General features: G+C 37.8%; 1 protein-coding gene and 1 long non-coding RNA gene across 6 annotated transcripts; one reads left to right on the top strand and one right to left on the bottom strand.

Moving 5' to 3' along the window:
• Positions 1 to 428: 428 nt before the first annotated feature.
• On the bottom strand, positions 429 to 6,133 carry LOC115753758 (protein MALE DISCOVERER 2). 5 transcript variants are annotated; one of them, XM_048276550.1, is made up of 14 exons: positions 5,665 to 6,133; positions 5,161 to 5,495; positions 4,691 to 4,823; positions 4,474 to 4,545; positions 3,642 to 3,785; positions 3,416 to 3,559; positions 3,190 to 3,291; positions 3,046 to 3,101; positions 2,501 to 2,962; positions 2,083 to 2,273; positions 1,813 to 1,945; positions 1,568 to 1,725; positions 1,271 to 1,459; positions 429 to 1,138 (listed from the first exon to the last, which is right to left on the bottom strand). In XM_048276550.1, the coding sequence occupies exons 2-14, from the start codon at positions 5,261 to 5,263 to the stop codon at positions 878 to 880; spliced, it is 2,148 nt and encodes a 715-aa protein (XP_048132507.1). In that variant the 5' UTR covers positions 5,264 to 5,495; positions 5,665 to 6,133; the 3' UTR covers positions 429 to 877. The 5 variants fall into 5 exon arrangements, with proteins under 5 accessions (XP_048132507.1, XP_048132509.1, XP_048132508.1 ...); XM_048276552.1 differs by having other exon boundaries at positions 3,190 to 3,276; XM_048276551.1 differs by having other exon boundaries at positions 430 to 1,138; positions 3,046 to 3,107; positions 3,190 to 3,276; positions 5,665 to 6,130.
• On the top strand, positions 5,917 to 15,718 carry LOC125314413. Its single transcript, XR_007197910.1, has 2 exons — positions 5,917 to 6,034; positions 15,688 to 15,718. It is a non-coding gene; the product is annotated as an uncharacterized LOC125314413 (long non-coding RNA).
• The last annotated feature ends 993 nt before the right edge of the window (positions 15,719 to 16,711 follow it).

Genomic DNA, 16,711 nt, shown 5'->3' with positions numbered 1-16,711 from the left:
ATCGATTTATAACTCTTTTTGATACTTTTATCTTTATCTTTATCTAAAAGTCTTGAAAAAATTTTAAATGCTTTCGACCGTCCACGCAATTAATCATAGGTTTGACTAATATGAGTGTCTCAATCTTTGTCCATAAATACCTTTGTAATACTTTGTACTAAAGTGTTTATTTGAGTATAAATTGTCAGTTATCATGAAGTGCTTCAAGATATGAGCATGACTTGCAATTCTTTCCTTTTCCCACACAGAAAGACGTGAGAATGGAGATTGAAGAAAGAAGAAATCCCAAGTTTCAAAACTTCCCCTGCTTCATCTTTTGGTGCAAACAATGTTCAAGTTACAAAGAAAGAAGGTCCAGAACTGAATCCTTCAGTGAATAACTATTTTCTGATGAAGAACACTGGAACTAGAGAAATAAGGGATACTAAAGACCATTTAGGTCTAAAAAACTGTTTTAATACATGGTCGGAAACGGTTCATCATTCAAACAACATTTTTACAACCAGATACAAATCAATTACAATATAGTTGTGAGTCGAAGTTTCTACACTGTTGACGGGGACACCGGAATGACAAGAAATAGAAAATGCAGAAACCCGACAGGTTTTTCGCAAGTTACATTGCCAAGATAAGGAACACATTAGGTATACGTATATGGATGGTAATATATAGCCCGAGCTTGGAGCGCCATTTATGTTGCGGCGGTATCAGAGCATCATGAGTGAACAATCAGAGAGAAAAGTGGAATCACAGAGAGATGTAAAAATTGCAGACAAAACCTTATTTCAATGCCAAATTTTTTGCTTGATCTGAGCACTGGAAGCATAGGTCCGAGAGGTGAAATAAAATCGGCACTGAATAGAAAGAATTGAGGAGCTCAGGTTGCCTCCACGGACAAGATCTCGAGTTCGGCCCACCAAAGGGGAGAGAGTCTAGGGGTCGCTTGGTCTGGCGAAATAGCAATCACATCTCTCAATCTCCCTGTGATCTCCCTCATCGCAGGCCTCTGCCTCGGATCCGGTTTGATGCAATCGATGATGATCTCGCAGATGATGTCGAGCTCGTTATTCTTGAAGTTTTTGAGGGTAGGATCAATGAGGCAGCCTGTGCTCTTCTTATCATACAGATACTGAGAAGCCTGTCAAAATTATTGATCATATTATTATAGCGAAAAACAATGCGCCTGCATATTTGGCCAAAAAGTACATATTCCATTAGAGCACTAGCTTTCCTCACCCACCATTTAATTGTAGAGCAAGCACAAACTTACCCAGTCGACAAGAGGTCCTTGTTCATCCGAATAAAGGGGCTTCCCCGAAATAATTTCAAGCAGCATCACTCCGAAATTATAGACATCTGTCTCCGGATCAGCAGGAGGTGGCAATTCAGAATGTTCCGACTTATCATCTTCATCATTCTTCGAATTCGTTAGAAATCCTGACCAAAACACCTCTGCAACCTGAGATACGATATATTACATAAGTAAATGGAAATGTGATACAGCAAAAAAAAACATTAAAAAAAGAAGGAGGAAATGTAGTGACATTTTTATGGTGTAACATTTTACCTTAGCAGCATAGTCATCTGTCAAGTATATTGATGATGTAGTAAGATGGGTATGTGCCACGGGTGGATTCAGATCGTGATGCATGTAGTGGAGGCAGTAAGCAATTCCCATGACGATCCTCACCCTTGTGATCCAGTCTAGATGTTCCGCTTCTTTAACTAAAAGCCAAAAGATAAAAAAAATATAGTTCAGATTCTTAAATGCCCTCTTGTAACTGACTGATTCAGACAACTGTTGAAGTTTACCGTGGAGATGCTCAGAAAGTTGCCCATTCGGAGCATACTCAAACACCATCATCCTAGTGAACGGTTCGTCCTCCTCACAATAGCCAATGAGGTTGACAAAGTTCTTATGATTCACCCGCGACAGCATATCAATCTAGAATATTTCAAACAATTAGAGATTTAGGAAAGGAAAGCAATACAAGCTCGGTGTGTTGGAATAACCAGTGATTAGACAGTTTCGATTGACTAGATGTCAAGTAAACAATGACATCAACTGGGGAGAGAGCACACCTTTTTCCGGTAAGCTTTCTCTGCACTTGCTGACCAGTCTTTGGAAGAAATTGTGGTAGCTGTGGTAACAGCAATCTCAACCCCACTGGATAATGTTCCCTTATACACGGTGCATGCAGGAGTCGTGCTGACGATATTGCTAAAGTCCTCACAAGCAGCTTCCAGCTCTGACCGATTCAATTTGGGGACCCCTGCATTTCATCAGAAAGGGGGTTCAGTTCTCTGAATAAGGACATTTAGAAGCCTATGTAAGGCATTGGTTGCAGCATAGCAACACCCATCACATTGATATGGATCAATATGAAAAAGGAAAAGACTGTTTCCTAAGTTTGCATCGTGTCTAGAGTGTTAACATTAAACATCAATCTGAAAGAAAACCAAAGATGTCAAAACTTATCGTATTTCATAATGGATTCACCTGTAATAAATGCTTTCTGCAGCTGGCCACTCAATCCAGTCTTCCAAGGACCGATGCTTGCCACTCCTCGTTTTCGGCAGAAGATCAACATGAAGGCGAAAATGATGAGCAAGACGGCCACACTAGGAACTATAATGATGATATATCTCCGTGCTGCTCCAGAAAGTCCACTTGGTGAAGAATCTGTATTAGTAGTTTGGGAGGACTTAGTATTAGGTTCGGATGAGTTCTGAGAGTGAGGGCTCGCAAGTGAAGGCGGTGGGGCCAGTGGTGCAGCAGACTGTTTCTTCTTTCCATCTGGTACAGCTGGGAAAGACCCGCTACTCCGTGTGATAGGAACAGTTGTGATCTCCGAAGGGAGAGATCCAACATCAACAGGGATGGCAGCGAGATTACTTGACTGTTCAAGTAACTTACGGCGTGATGAAAATCCATTCTGCGTGTTTAGGACCATTTCTGGCTCTGCTGTGTCCATACAAATAAGTAAGAGAAATCACATTTTTTTAAAAGAAGAGATTTATGTCTAATGACAGATTTATACACACCAGCAATATCATCAATCAAATTGCCTCTAGGGCCGTGTGGGGAGTCCTTAGCAAACCTGAATCTCAGAAAAAGAGCCAAAAATTACGTTCTAGAAGCAAGACGATGGAATCGCTTAACCCTAACAAAACAAGCCAAATACGTACTGTGGGAATCCCAAGATGTTGAGACAACGCAAAAGAGCTCCTTTCATTGGGCAAAAGAATGAACCTGCCTTATTCAGACGTTTCCACCTGCTCTGCCAAATGCTGCCCAAGATGTGGATTAAAAGAACAAAAAGAGGACAGAAACCTAGAAGATGACTTAGAACTGGAACTCAAGAGTTAATGACTGAGAGAAATACATTGGTAAATGTGGCTACTAGTTTCTTACCAGAGTCCAACTTTTCTATTCAAGCATCCTTTTCCAGCGGTCACGTCGAATGTGAAGTTTTCATCGGACTGAATCTTAGAAGGAACATTTAGCTCCTCCAGCCGCATAAGGATGGTTCCCTCAAGTTTGTTGCCAGCAAGCCACCTACCGTACAAAACAAAAGCCCGTGAAAAATAGTAACACCAATCAAATTGATACGAATCAAATTTTCTGAGGCTATACTCACAAGAATTTTAGAGACACCATCTTGTTTATTTCAGCTGGAATTGTTCCAGTCAAATTATTCCCCCTTAAATCCAATACCTGCAGCATTATAAGGTCTCCAATTTCTACGGGGATGGCACCATAGAAGTGGTTCTGGTAGAGTATTCTGAATGCAAACGGGGAACAAAACATAAAACAAGAAATTTAGAGAGAGAGAGAGTTAATAGGAAATGAAAGCTCTACACCTAGTGTCAGCAAGACATAAGAGGACTGCTATATGTCAATCTCAGTTCATTCCAGCTTGGACCAAAATGGTGCCAAGAAAGTAAAAACTGCATTTAGATTCATTTCCTTCAATCGAACTCAAAATATCACGATGGATGAAGACATTTAGATTCTCAAAACTCCCATAACTTATCAAATAGTATGAAAAGAAATGCAATTTGAATCTCAAGCAGCTTTGGATGGAAAGAAATACGACATCCCCCTAGTAATCCTAAAAAGTACCAGAAAACTGTACATACACTTGTTAGAACACCTGGAACCATCAATATTAGGGTCTATCAGGAGTATTGACAATCATCCTAAAATTCACCAGAAAATGCAGACTAATGCATCAGTTATCAGAATAACAATGAAACTGACAACTTCCTAACACCTCAGTTCGGGCAAGAACTCCCAGCAAATGCAACTTTTGTTTTTAGATAAAAGTGCCTTGCTGTCTGCTGCAATTTCTCCGCATTAACCATAAGTGAACCCATGGGTGGGTCAAATAGACAGAATATAACTGAATTTTGCTTGGATGGATAAATTTTACAGTAATGCCTTCGAAGACATGGAAATGGCCTACTTACAGAGATCGTAATTGACTAAGCTTTCCAAGCTCCGGTGCCAGCAGCCCTTCCAAAGAAAACCCAGTCAGGTCCCTGCAATGGTCGAGCTGAATGAGAGAGTTCATGGTTTATGCAGCTCATGCAATCTTTCAAATCATTGAGTTCGTATGCTGCAAAAAAAAACCAGCTTGAATTGCCCCAAACTTGATCAAAAACTGAATTGCAAGAGGTGACTTACAGCTTTTGAACTTCACCATCCACACAATGAACTCCCAACCATTCACACGGGTCATCATCGTCGGTGGTCCAATTAGCAAGAGCCCCATATGGATCAAGATCCACTTTATCACGGAATTTCAACAGGGCAAATCCTGCATTTGCAATAAAAAACAGGAGCTATATGATACGAAGGGGGGAAAAACTCACTCGAAGCATGTCATCTGTAATCCAGTGAAAACCATTCAGATTATGAAGTGGAACTCGTCGAACAAGTTCTCAGCAAGTCAGAACGGACCTAGCTCTGAATATGGAAATTATCCTTTTTGTTTTCAACCAATATTCGTAACACCACTTGTGTTCGTGTTGGCAATCAAGAACCTTATAGGAGTAGCTACACATGGACGCAACATTTCAAACTTCTCTGATACATTTCTCAGGAATATAGAATCATCATTTGGATAGAAATATAACAAGAGAAATGACAATCACCTTCAGAATTGAGAGACAGACAATGCCGAATTTGCAAACTGAGAATCAAGAAAAGAAAATAACACGGGAGCTGGAATCCAAGTGGGTTCCATCTAGCCCCCATTGCTTGATGAACCAAATGCTGCAATGTTGAAGGCTCTGCAATCTCGCCAGGTTTTCTTCAACAACACCACCACCATCTACAGATTTACAAAACTACGCTACAAACAAATGCAATAACGGGGAAGCTTCCACTTCATTATCACGTCAGGGTCCCTCATTTTTGTACTCTGTAAAATTCTGCTACAAAACCCTGTTAGGAGAAAATTGCATGACCCTCCTCAGAGCTCGCAAATCTGCAAAATGCAAGTGGCATGCAAAAGAAAGGAAGGAACTTTATCAACAAAAAGGAAAAAGTATAAAAAAAAAAAAAAAAAAACAAGAATACCCTCATAACCAAGCAATCCGAAAAATAAAGCAGAGCGAATCTGAGCATAAAGAAATGCCAAAAGGGTGTTCAAGAACTCAACTTTTTCGCAGCTGCTACCTTGAGTTTCTTGATACGAGGAGTGGAGATTTGGTTTGGAATGATAGGACAAAGCAACAACAAAAAGGTTGGAGGAGAAGAAAACAAATTGTGAAATTTAATGTAAAGGAAATGGAGGTAGAGGGTGGTAGGTAATGGGGGGAGATGAGATGAGATGAATCACAAAGGCAGTATAGTATCTGAAAAAAAAAAAAAACTTGCAATGTGATTGATGATGGCGATGAAGAAGATGATAAATTCAAAGAATTTATTTGAACTTTTCGTTTCTCTCGATCACTGCCGTTCTGCTCTTTTACAGGACGCTGATGATCTCAGAGGACACCGTCGTCGTCGACCATCTTTTCTGGCGTCTATCTCTCTCTCTCTCTCAAAGGATGTTTTTTCGCTCAGTTTCTTTTCTTTATTTTGTGATCTCTCTCTCTCTGTCTCTTTCCCCCCAGTTCCCTTCTCTCTCCTCTCTCTTTCTCTCTCTAACTTCTCACCAACCAAACCGGCCACCCCCACAAAAAGTTTGTAATTATCTGTTTCTTCATTTCTGCCATTTTGCTGACGGCTGACGATGGAATTACATTCTTTTCTTATCGTATTCTTGCATTTTCATTGTCCTTGTTTTTTATTTTTTTGTCTTTTTTGGAACAAACATTGTTCTTGTTTATTTGGCTGTTCTTCTAGAGAGAGAGAGAGAGAGATTGCCAGAGCGGTCGATTGGATTGAGTGGCGTTGAGGACCCCCACTTCCGCTGCTTTCGGACACGCTTCTTTCTCTCTCTCTCTCTCTCTCTCTCTCTTAACATTTCGAGCGTGCCTCCCTCTTTGTCTCCCTCACCAGTTTCTCTTCTAAAGGGAAGGAACATGAGATTTTGGGGAACAGCAGTCGTGACTAGACTATGATTAATGAGCAATTAGTAATGTTGCTCAAATAAATTTTTTATGAGTTGGGAAAAGTGGAGCGACAAGGTTTGGGCGGGAAGGCAATCAACACGATTACTTCCTCTCGGGTGTTATCACGAAGATTACAAATCGGCCCTGAAATATTTAGGCCGCGAAGAAGTTGCCAATTAGCATGTTCGCACTCATTATCGAGGTGGGGGGGCTCGGTTCATCTTAAGTTGTTTATCATAAATACAACTTGATATCTTTGATAAAGGGGGTAACGAGCGGGCCGGTGGTACCTCCATGTTATTAAAGCTTACTACTTGGACATCAACAATCAATTCTCCAAAACTTGAAAACTACCTACATTATCTTGACATCATTCTAGAATTCGAAAAGCTATTACCATATCCTGTAGTTAGCTCTTATTCAAGACATGATAACATCAGATATAAAATGAATATAGACTGGATAAAAATATTTCATGTGGGGTTAGGATAAAAATGAATAGAATTTCTTATGTCAATGGTATAAAAACTATTTTCTCGAATAATAAACTTTTTAAGTTGATAAAATAAAAAAATAATTGCATATGAATAATATTCCAATTATAATATAAACATACAATTTAAAATAACAAAATAAAAAATACAAGTAATCCACGCTCTTATTAATTCTTATTTTTTAATATATTTGAAATTATTTCTATCTTATTACACACATATATATTTAGTAATTATTATTTATTACATATTTTAGGTATATTAGTGTAGTCTGTCATTTAATAAAAATTTTAAATAAGGAATGGTGATAGGGAATTAAAAAAGAAATAGAAAAGACAGGAAAAAACAATAATTAACACTTATGAAGTAGAAGAGCCGGATTTTACATGAATAAATTTAAATTTAAAAATGATCTTTCTAATTTTTTTTAAGAATGAGGAGTAAAGATATTTTTTTTAAAAAAAAAAAAAAGGGGAAAAGAAACCCTATCCTCTCCTTCTTTTTCTCCTTCGCAGCTCTAGTTCACATTGAAACTAAATGAAGCTTTTGTCCTTGTTTGGTTCTTGTTGAATCTCCATGAAAATGACTACAGAGTTAAAGCTCCTTCTCATCAACAGCTCTTTAAGTGGCGAGAAAGTTTGAAACTCTATACTTTTTCACAATCGCGAATGTGGACAATCATGCATTTTCTCTTTTACTAAATTTGGCATTTGCTGGCTGATCTATCTCTTTGTCGTTGTAACCCATTTTCATTACATGTCATGGTTAAAACTTGTGGTTTTGGAATGCTTTAATGATCTTTTTTTTGTTGTTGAAGGTTTGGATCATACAATAATCACCGGTTGATTGTTGGATGTTGTCTCCATTTGTGCATTTATCGTTTCCGTACTAGTGAATCGCTAGATGTTCTTGCCATTTTTGTTTGTACATTTTCGAGTTTATTTACACTTTCTACTAATCAATGGACATGATAGAATATCAGACTTTATTAGTGTAATTTACCAAACAATACATACGATATAACAAACTCCTCATATTTTATATCAAATCCTATACAGTCCTATAGCTAGAAATTCAGACAACAAAATGCAATCTTAGATCTTGCTTCAGATATGTTTTGTATCTTAACATGATCTTTTTTGCTTGGTCTCGCACTTTATTCGTGTATTATTTGCGATATATAAAATAAATAGAAAAAAAAAAGGGCAGAGACTTTGGCTTGGTCTCTCTCGTCTGTGAGCGAAGGAAGCGGGGGCATGCCTCACCGGAAGATGACAAAGCTTGCATCACCGGACGGAAAAGGATTTTTAAGAACTCTGACTCTCTCAAAAAAATGACCTCACCACATCGTCCGTGGCTCTCCGGAGTCACTGAAGAAACGAGACAGTCGAGTTCACCGGCCGCCGTTGCTAGCTTCGGTTCCGGAAATGCATAGAACCTGCTCTGTTCTGTTTGGCTTGGCGGTCAAGATTCTTGAACTGACGAAATTGGGGTCGAGATTCATACGTTTGCTGTAACTTTCACCAAATGGAAAAGGAAGTATTCAAAACTCTGGTTCTCGATCCGGTCGCTGATTGTAGCCTCTTCTCGCCCGCAGAACCAGGTAATTCTCTCTCCGGTACTCTGTTTTCCCCTGCCTCCCAGAGCTTAGGCTCAATAAGTTCGATCGGTAGATTAGAGACTAAATCATGTCAACCGCAACTGATTTACAGTGAATAGTGCTACGTGTAAGTCGAAATTTGCACTCAAGTCGAATTGGGAGCACATAATCTAAGTTGCATATCACCTGTTTGATGAATTGCCTACAAGAAACCGAATTTGAGTCGGCATAATCAGTCGTAGGATGGTACTTAAACCTGGAATTGATTCACATCTACTTCATTAATTGTTGAATTTACGAATTACTCTGTGTTTTTCCCGGGTTTTATGGTATATCTTGCAATTTCCGGCGCCGGTCATGGACCAGCGTGCAAACAGGAGCATTTCCTTGTTTTCAGACCATGGCTACGGTTAAAGTCTGTCCGTGTCAGTTCTCTGTCCCTCTTCCATGTGTGTGTGTGTGTGTGTGTAGATTTAGAGTGCTCATTTGGTCGAAAATTGGTGGGCAGAGGATGGAATTCGGTCATTGGAAGTTCGTTTTAGTCGCCGGCGGCAGTCCAGATACGGCCTTATTGGCCGGCGATGAAGATGTAAGGTTGGTGGTGGTTGTCGGCATTGGCGCCAGGTGTCGAAGGCCGGAGGAGGAAACTCCAACGAGCAGGTTTGCCGGTGAAAGTCTCGGTGAAGGTCTCGGGGCAGAAGAGAAAACAGGAAAATAAGAATAAAAAATAAAAAAAGAGAAATAGAAAAAGAAAATGGAAAAGAAATTAAAAAAAAATTAGGCTGAAGGCCGGGCCGGTTATATTCGGCCCAAGGTCCGGGTTGGATTCACATCTTCGGACCGGATCCTCTACCAGATCCGGATTTCATTTTTCAATTGTAAAAAAAAAATAAAAAATCCGAAAAATAAAAAAAATTAGAAAAAAGGTTAGAAACTAGATCTTGATTAGTTTTATTAGATTTCTATTAGTTTTAGACCTCCTAGATTAGAATGTGCATAGCTTAGGAATTTTGATGAACATTTTAGGTTTAGCAACAAAAAAAAAAGTGAAAATCCTTGGACGAACAAATGGGCCCAAAATTGAATAAGCTCATAGGGCTTTACTACAGGATGTTGTATGTCCTTAGAGACAAATGTTAAGTAGCAGTTTGCGCATTTCTATTTCAATTTGATTTGATTGTGTACTTTCAATACATTGATTGTTCTTTCCATTTGTAGCATTACTAGGATAAATCTTAGAATCATAACAAACGAGCATTGCATGGACACATTAGTGGATGAGAACTTTAGGACTCATAAATGGTAAAAAGACTGCCTAAATACTTTAAGAAATAAATGATCAAGTTTACGTATCGAAGGGCATTAGTTAGTTAAAGAGCAAGTTTAATCAAGACACTATAAAACTTTGGTTGCTTGGGAAGTAAAGTATACTCTCATACCTTACTTGGTCTCTAGCTGTCCCAATAGGTAAGTTGCGACTCATTACATAAAATTCTCATATGATTAATTGAAACTAAAATTGAAGATCCTAATGTCGCACAATAAATAGTCTTGGGAGAGCCTACGCTCTTAATCGATGATTCCCTTGGATTGTTATGTGGTGTTTTCACATTTTCGATGAACCATCGGATCGTCTTACGAGCAAATACCTTTTGTGCCCTTCGGGAGGGTCACGATAATCCAAATAAATCCATCACCACCACTCAATAGTGTTCACTTCGTGCGCACGAGTCTTATATGAGGAAGCACTTAATTGAGTCTACTCCGCAATAGTTGTTTTTTGACGCTCATTGCATCAACTGCGTTGCCCGATTAAGCCTTCTGACGGAGGTAGCTCTCTACCGATGCTAACTACATAGGGCACACCTCTCGGTAACTATTTTTTCAAGCCAACCATATACATCGCTTGATGTTATGACAGCAACCGTATAAGCCGCGTCACTTAGTTCTTGTTTCGCAAACCGGCCGCATCAAATGTTTGCTGCATCCCCTCCGATTCTTGAACTTTCGTGCGTTGTTTCGAGAAGCCAACACCACCACCAGTCTCACCGTCCTCAAACCAACTAGATCTGGAAGTTTTGTCCCGATGCCTCTTAATCCACCACATATCTCAAGTTGACCTCTTTTATGCACCTTGAGTTTGATGGTAATATTAGCGATATTAAGATATTTACTTAATTATGCATATATATGAGAATTATACATATATCTTTTTTGATAGTGCATATCTTTGATGGGGCATATGCTTGATAGGTTTTATTTTGTATTTTGTTTATCACATTACCTTAGATAGTCATCTAACAAATTCTCACATGATATTAGATCGGGAGGTCCCGAGTTCAAATATTTTCAAGCCCCATTTGTCTCCCCAATTAAATATGTTCATGCTTAGTACTAGGTAAAAATTATCGGACTAAGCACGAGGGGAAGTGATAGAATATTTAACTATCAAACAATGCATTCATATAATAGCTTAAAATTTTACAATAGTCGGTAGTGGCCTCACAAATTCTCGGAGAGATTGATCGAGAATCCGAAGAGACAACCCATAGCCGTGTGTACCCCAACAGCCATGGGCGGTTCCCATAGAGTATTTAATTTGAAGGCAATTGTATTCCCTTGTGGCACGACGATTGACATCCATTGGTGTGTCATCTGTTGTCCCCCGCTCGATTTGGTGCATTTGTCGACGATCGAGGCCTGGCGGCTTATGCAATGCTACCATAGCTCTGAAGATGAGGATTTTGTGGTGTTTACGGGATCTTCTAATGGTAATTTCTCTTCTAGTGATTGCTGGAATCTTATTTTGAACAGTTAGCAGAAGGTTACTTGGCATAATTTGGTGTGGTTTTATCCAAATGTGACAAGCTTGATTTTATAGCTTTGGCTCTATTTGATAATGTTGCTCCTCAAGATGATAAGGTGTTGGATAGCATTCTGATTGCTAGCAGGTAGAGATGTCCATGTTGATTCAAGGCGCAAAGAAATCGATTTCTCATTCCATTACCCCTTCGGGTATCTCGATTGAACTACCTTTTGAGTTGTTACTGTCGATCGATAGCTCAAAAAGAATGAATCTTTTGGTTAGAAGTTATGCGGACTTTCTAAAAAAGGACTCAATATCAACTTTATTTCTAAGACAAAATTCGAAATTTCTCCTCACTAGTACGAATTTAGGTTTCTCCGATTCAACTTGGACCTTAGTTCCTAAATTTCTATGTGAATTAAGATTGATAAAAGGAAGTTCTCCTATCATTGACTCAAGCTCATTGTTCAACCCACTCAGCAGACAACGATAACTTGGTATATCTACTATATAGCTGGATTATTATATGATTTTTTTAACTTTTCGTTTATATAAATAGAAAAATTGACTTAATGAAATTCCCTATTTCGTATCTCGAAAAAGGGAAGGCCGGCCTACGAATCGATTCAAACTATCAACTTGTACTATGTGAAAGTGTCGATGTAGCATTGAGGATAAGTTTAAGACACATAAGTTTGCCCTAGCCATATTTCGACTTATCGTTATTTCTCGATTCATTCTTTCATGAATTGCTGAAAATGATATTTAGAGATGTCTATTCTTCAATAGATCTTCAAACCATTTGCTACAAGCACAAATTCCACTTTTTATAGGACCAAAAGTACTTTCACAAAATAAAGCATGACTTTGGCCCCTAATTGGCTGGCCTAGGCTCAACAAATTTTTTTTTCTTGATTCAATGTGGCTAGGCTTAGCCTTTCAAATTAAGGCGAGCATGGAAAAATGACACTAGAAGCGTCATAACTTTCGTATGGCTTTCTTTAAATAGCAATGTCCACGAAATGAAAATTGCGATTAGGTCATGAGGTCCCAATGGAAAAGATATTGGTGATGACAATGAACTGGCTCTGGAAATATGTATGTTGCCTATGCTACTCGATTCAATAAGACAAGTTTCGCCCTGCTAACTAAGATGGCATCATTATAGAGTAGTACCCCAAAACTTGTAGGGTCTTTGCTTCGTAACAAGAAGAGCATCCCATAAACCTTTCATTGGATTTTCATCTTCATCTACTAATGATTTGGAGACATACTTGGGAACATACTACTCAAAATACATCGATAGAGTTAGCAAGGACAACATCGGCTTTTGACATGAACAACTAAGGGCAGCTTAACGACCTGACCACTCACGTCATTTTATATAATTGTCCGCAATTTTGACAAAAAGTCCAAGCTAATTTGAAAACTTGCGGTACTTGATCGGACGGCCTAAAGTCTCATCATAAGATTGAAAGTTGAGTAAACTCTAAGGTACATCCCATCAATTTCACCACCCCTAAGTTTGGTCTTTTAATGAAGGTTGTGGTTCTTGAAAAGAAGTGGATTGAGCTAATCTTCTTGACTGGTCCACCTCTTGGCATCGTTCTTGTACTATGTTTTTTCAACCCAATGTCATTTATAAACTATTTTCCTCGCCTACACCATAGCTTATATCATCCATTAGCCCATGTCAATTGGACTTTAACATTATAACCTTGTTATTCGTATATTGCTTGGTTCAACACTTCATTTTTTTTTTCCAATTAGCAATGAAGTATTCAATGAGGGTGAGACGTTTCAATATCCTTTCAAATTCTGCCTAAACCTTGAAACTTGTCAGTCAGAATAGTTTCTCATTTTTTGGACCTGGAACATACCTTGCATACCCTTAAACCCGAATCTACTCAGTTACGAGTTTTAGGGTCGATTTCAAGGTGTAGCTACGTTCTACTTGTATTCTTAATTGAACGGTTGTAGTTAATTATAACCCATAATAACCATCATTTGTTACTATAATTTGCTATGCATAACTCATTTTTAGACACACAAACAACATGAAATATCAATAAAGTAAAACTTTCAGTCATGGATATTGCTAGAAATGAAAGTTCAGATTAATGGTTTCAGGTTATGCACTTATCATCAGACACTATGGAATATCGCAAGATTGTGCCAAGACATAAAACAAGAAAAGCACAAAGACTTGTTCTAGGTTCCATATCTCCGAGAACCCAAAACCTTCTCATTTGAACTAGTTTCAAATTTTTGAAACTTGGAACCTATCTTGTTTTCATTGGTTCAGCTATTTGATTCGTAATTTTACCCCGAAACCATGCTCATCCCTAGTTCTTACAATGAAGAACGAACACCCCCAAAGCAATATATATACCACAACTAAACCCGTCAAATGGATGGGTTGAGTCATAAATGATCTAACCCAAAAAGACTCATTTAACCCGTGTATGACACGTGACCCATATCCAACTCATACTCTACCGGACCCATATTTCTAAATCTCTTCCATATTTAATCCAATCTAGAAAAAACTCATACCCAAACCGAGATGAGAATTTTGAGTGAGTGAGTGCGAGATCAAGTAAGGGTGAGAGAGAATGAAGAAAGAGTCATACAAGTGAGTTGGATCCAAATAATTTGTAAACCCATTTATAACCCATTTACAACCCATTTTTAATATGCATATTATATAATCACGATGTATCAAATAACAAAGCATACCTTGATTTCAAAAGTTCAAATTTTCTTTGATATAGATTTGATATTCCTAATTTCATTTATACGGTACGTCCAATACTGGATAAACGGGAATTAATTCTAACTCCCACATGATGAAAAAAAAGTAAAAGGTCTCGAGAAGAAAATGATCCTATTTGACAGTTGTACATTGCTAACATATGGAAATGGAATAATCGAAAATCTCGAGTAACCGGTCGGGCCGCTAAAGTAGCTAAAGTTGTGATAAATCCCGTCAATAAAATAGATCATATAGAAAGTCCATCTATTCCTAATCTCCAGTAAAAATAAAAAAACAAATCAATTGATCAATTTAGAGGAAAGAAAACTAGCCGACAAGCTAGCGAACCTAACTAGAAAGAAAAAAAAAACAATGCCTTGGCACGCTAGAAGCATCTGTTGATTGCCTTGCCAAAGATATCATCTATGACCTATTTATTGAATATAACTAACGCATATAACAACTCAACTCATCTTATATGGGATAGTAAATTGGCTTATGACTCATTTTGACAGTTCTAACCACAACTCAACACTTTGGGCATCAATCTTGGGACCATACATTCATTTTTTAGTTAATTGAATGGGGTCATCTTAATATGTGATTTCATCGTATGCATAACTGGAAAGATCAATTAAAGATGGATTAATTTGGAGATAGAATATATATCCACGCTTTATTTTGAACTTTATCATATTATTTAATAAGTTACTTTTGATTCATATTGCCTTCAAGATGAACTCTTTAGGCATAGACCCAATTGATCTACAAATTGGCATGCATAAAGTATGCATTATGATTTTTGCATTAATTCTTCAATGCATAGTGTGATTAGGGGAATATACAATGTAATCTTATTATCACAAATTATTTGTTATTGATACAAGTCGGCGTGTATAGAAAAAATTACCCGATCATTCCTAAACTTATTTTAGGCATGCTAATTTAGTTCTAAATTTTTCAATTTTTTCAATTTAGTCTTAAAACTTTGCACAAAATTTCAATGTAGTCTTTTCTGTTAGTTTTCGCGTGAATCGCTGATGTGATAGTCTAATAATCGCCGACTGTTCTACGGGTTCTACGCCACGTAAGAGATTTCCAACGGACATTGGCCGAAAGACTATATTGAAATTTCAGCCCAATGTTTAGAAATAAATCGACAAGATTGAAAAGTCTATGAATGAATTAACATCCTTACAATAGTTTAAGATTGATTGGATAATATTTTTGTGTTTATATAAGTCCATTTGTGGTTATATGCTTTCAAATGGTATTCCTTCTCTTTCATGATCATTTGATTCGTTTCATACTATCCATTATTATTTAGAATATTTGGAAAGACATGAATTACTTGATAGCATGTTATAATAGAGAGGTTTGGAAGTCTTCATCCATGAAATAGAATAGAAAAGATTCTTTGGAGCGTCAATATAGTGTACCCATAGGATATGACAAATTACAAAAGCTCTCTCTCTCTCTCTCTCTCTCTCTCTCTCTCTCTCTCTCTCTGAATTGATTAAGGTTTTTGTTAAAAATATGTTTCGAGTTTGAGCCTGAAGTAAAAATTTGAATATTCCAAATTGGATATTATTAATTTGTATTGGATGAAATTCTATTTTGAAATCCTCAGAACTTTATCCTTGAGTTATTAAAATCATCAAAGAGAAGATAAGTGTAAAAGGAGAAGAAATATGAGAACAAAATTTCAGAATCTAACAATTCTATTGTGCGTTAGAGCTGTTCGGCCGCATTGGAAAGTCCAAAGTGGACTTTTGGAGTTTACGTGATCAACACGGATTTCTCTTGCATAAAAATATCTCCCGCCAATTGGATTGTGGTTTTCACCTTTACTTGGAAGAAGCGTCATTCCTTCTTAGAGTGCCGTGGGTAGTCTATGCGTGATCTCCATAGGTACTGGGTGCTTGATAGCTAAAGTCTTCGTGCTGTTGTTGACGTAATTTATTGAATCGTCGTCTCGTTGTCCGGTGCTTGTGAGGATTTATCTTTGTTGGTTTTGTGCGTGGAATTACATCATGAATTCAAGTGTTGAATCCGATTAAATCTTGTAGCAAGATTTGTGTAATTTCTTTGCAAGATTGAGAGACTATTTCGTGAGGAATTAGGGCTGAAAAACACTCAGAGTGTTTGAGTTACTCGAGCGTGGTTTGTAATCTCCATGTATCATTTGATTTATAGTGGAATTCATTCTTGTTTTCTCCGTGGACGTAGGTCTTTACAATCGAACCACGTATATCCGGTGTCCGATTTATTTCTTGTCCTGTCTACTTATTGTTTGATCGCTTGTTTCGCGCAATAATTGGTATCAGAGCTAGGCTTACTTGAGTTGAAGTGAATTAATGGTGATAGAAGAAATTAAAGAGAAAATCGACAGATTTGAGGGGAAGGACTTTGGTTTATGGAAGATGCAAATTAAGGACTATTTATATCAGATGAAGTTGCATTTACCCTTGTCCGAGAAGAAACCAGAG

The sequence above is a fragment of the Rhodamnia argentea genome, chromosome 3 (assembly GCF_020921035.1).
Source record: "Rhodamnia argentea isolate NSW1041297 chromosome 3, ASM2092103v1, whole genome shotgun sequence".
Lineage (NCBI taxonomy): Eukaryota > Viridiplantae > Streptophyta > Magnoliopsida > Myrtales > Myrtaceae > Rhodamnia > Rhodamnia argentea.
This window is presented reverse-complemented; position numbering and strand designations above follow the sequence as displayed.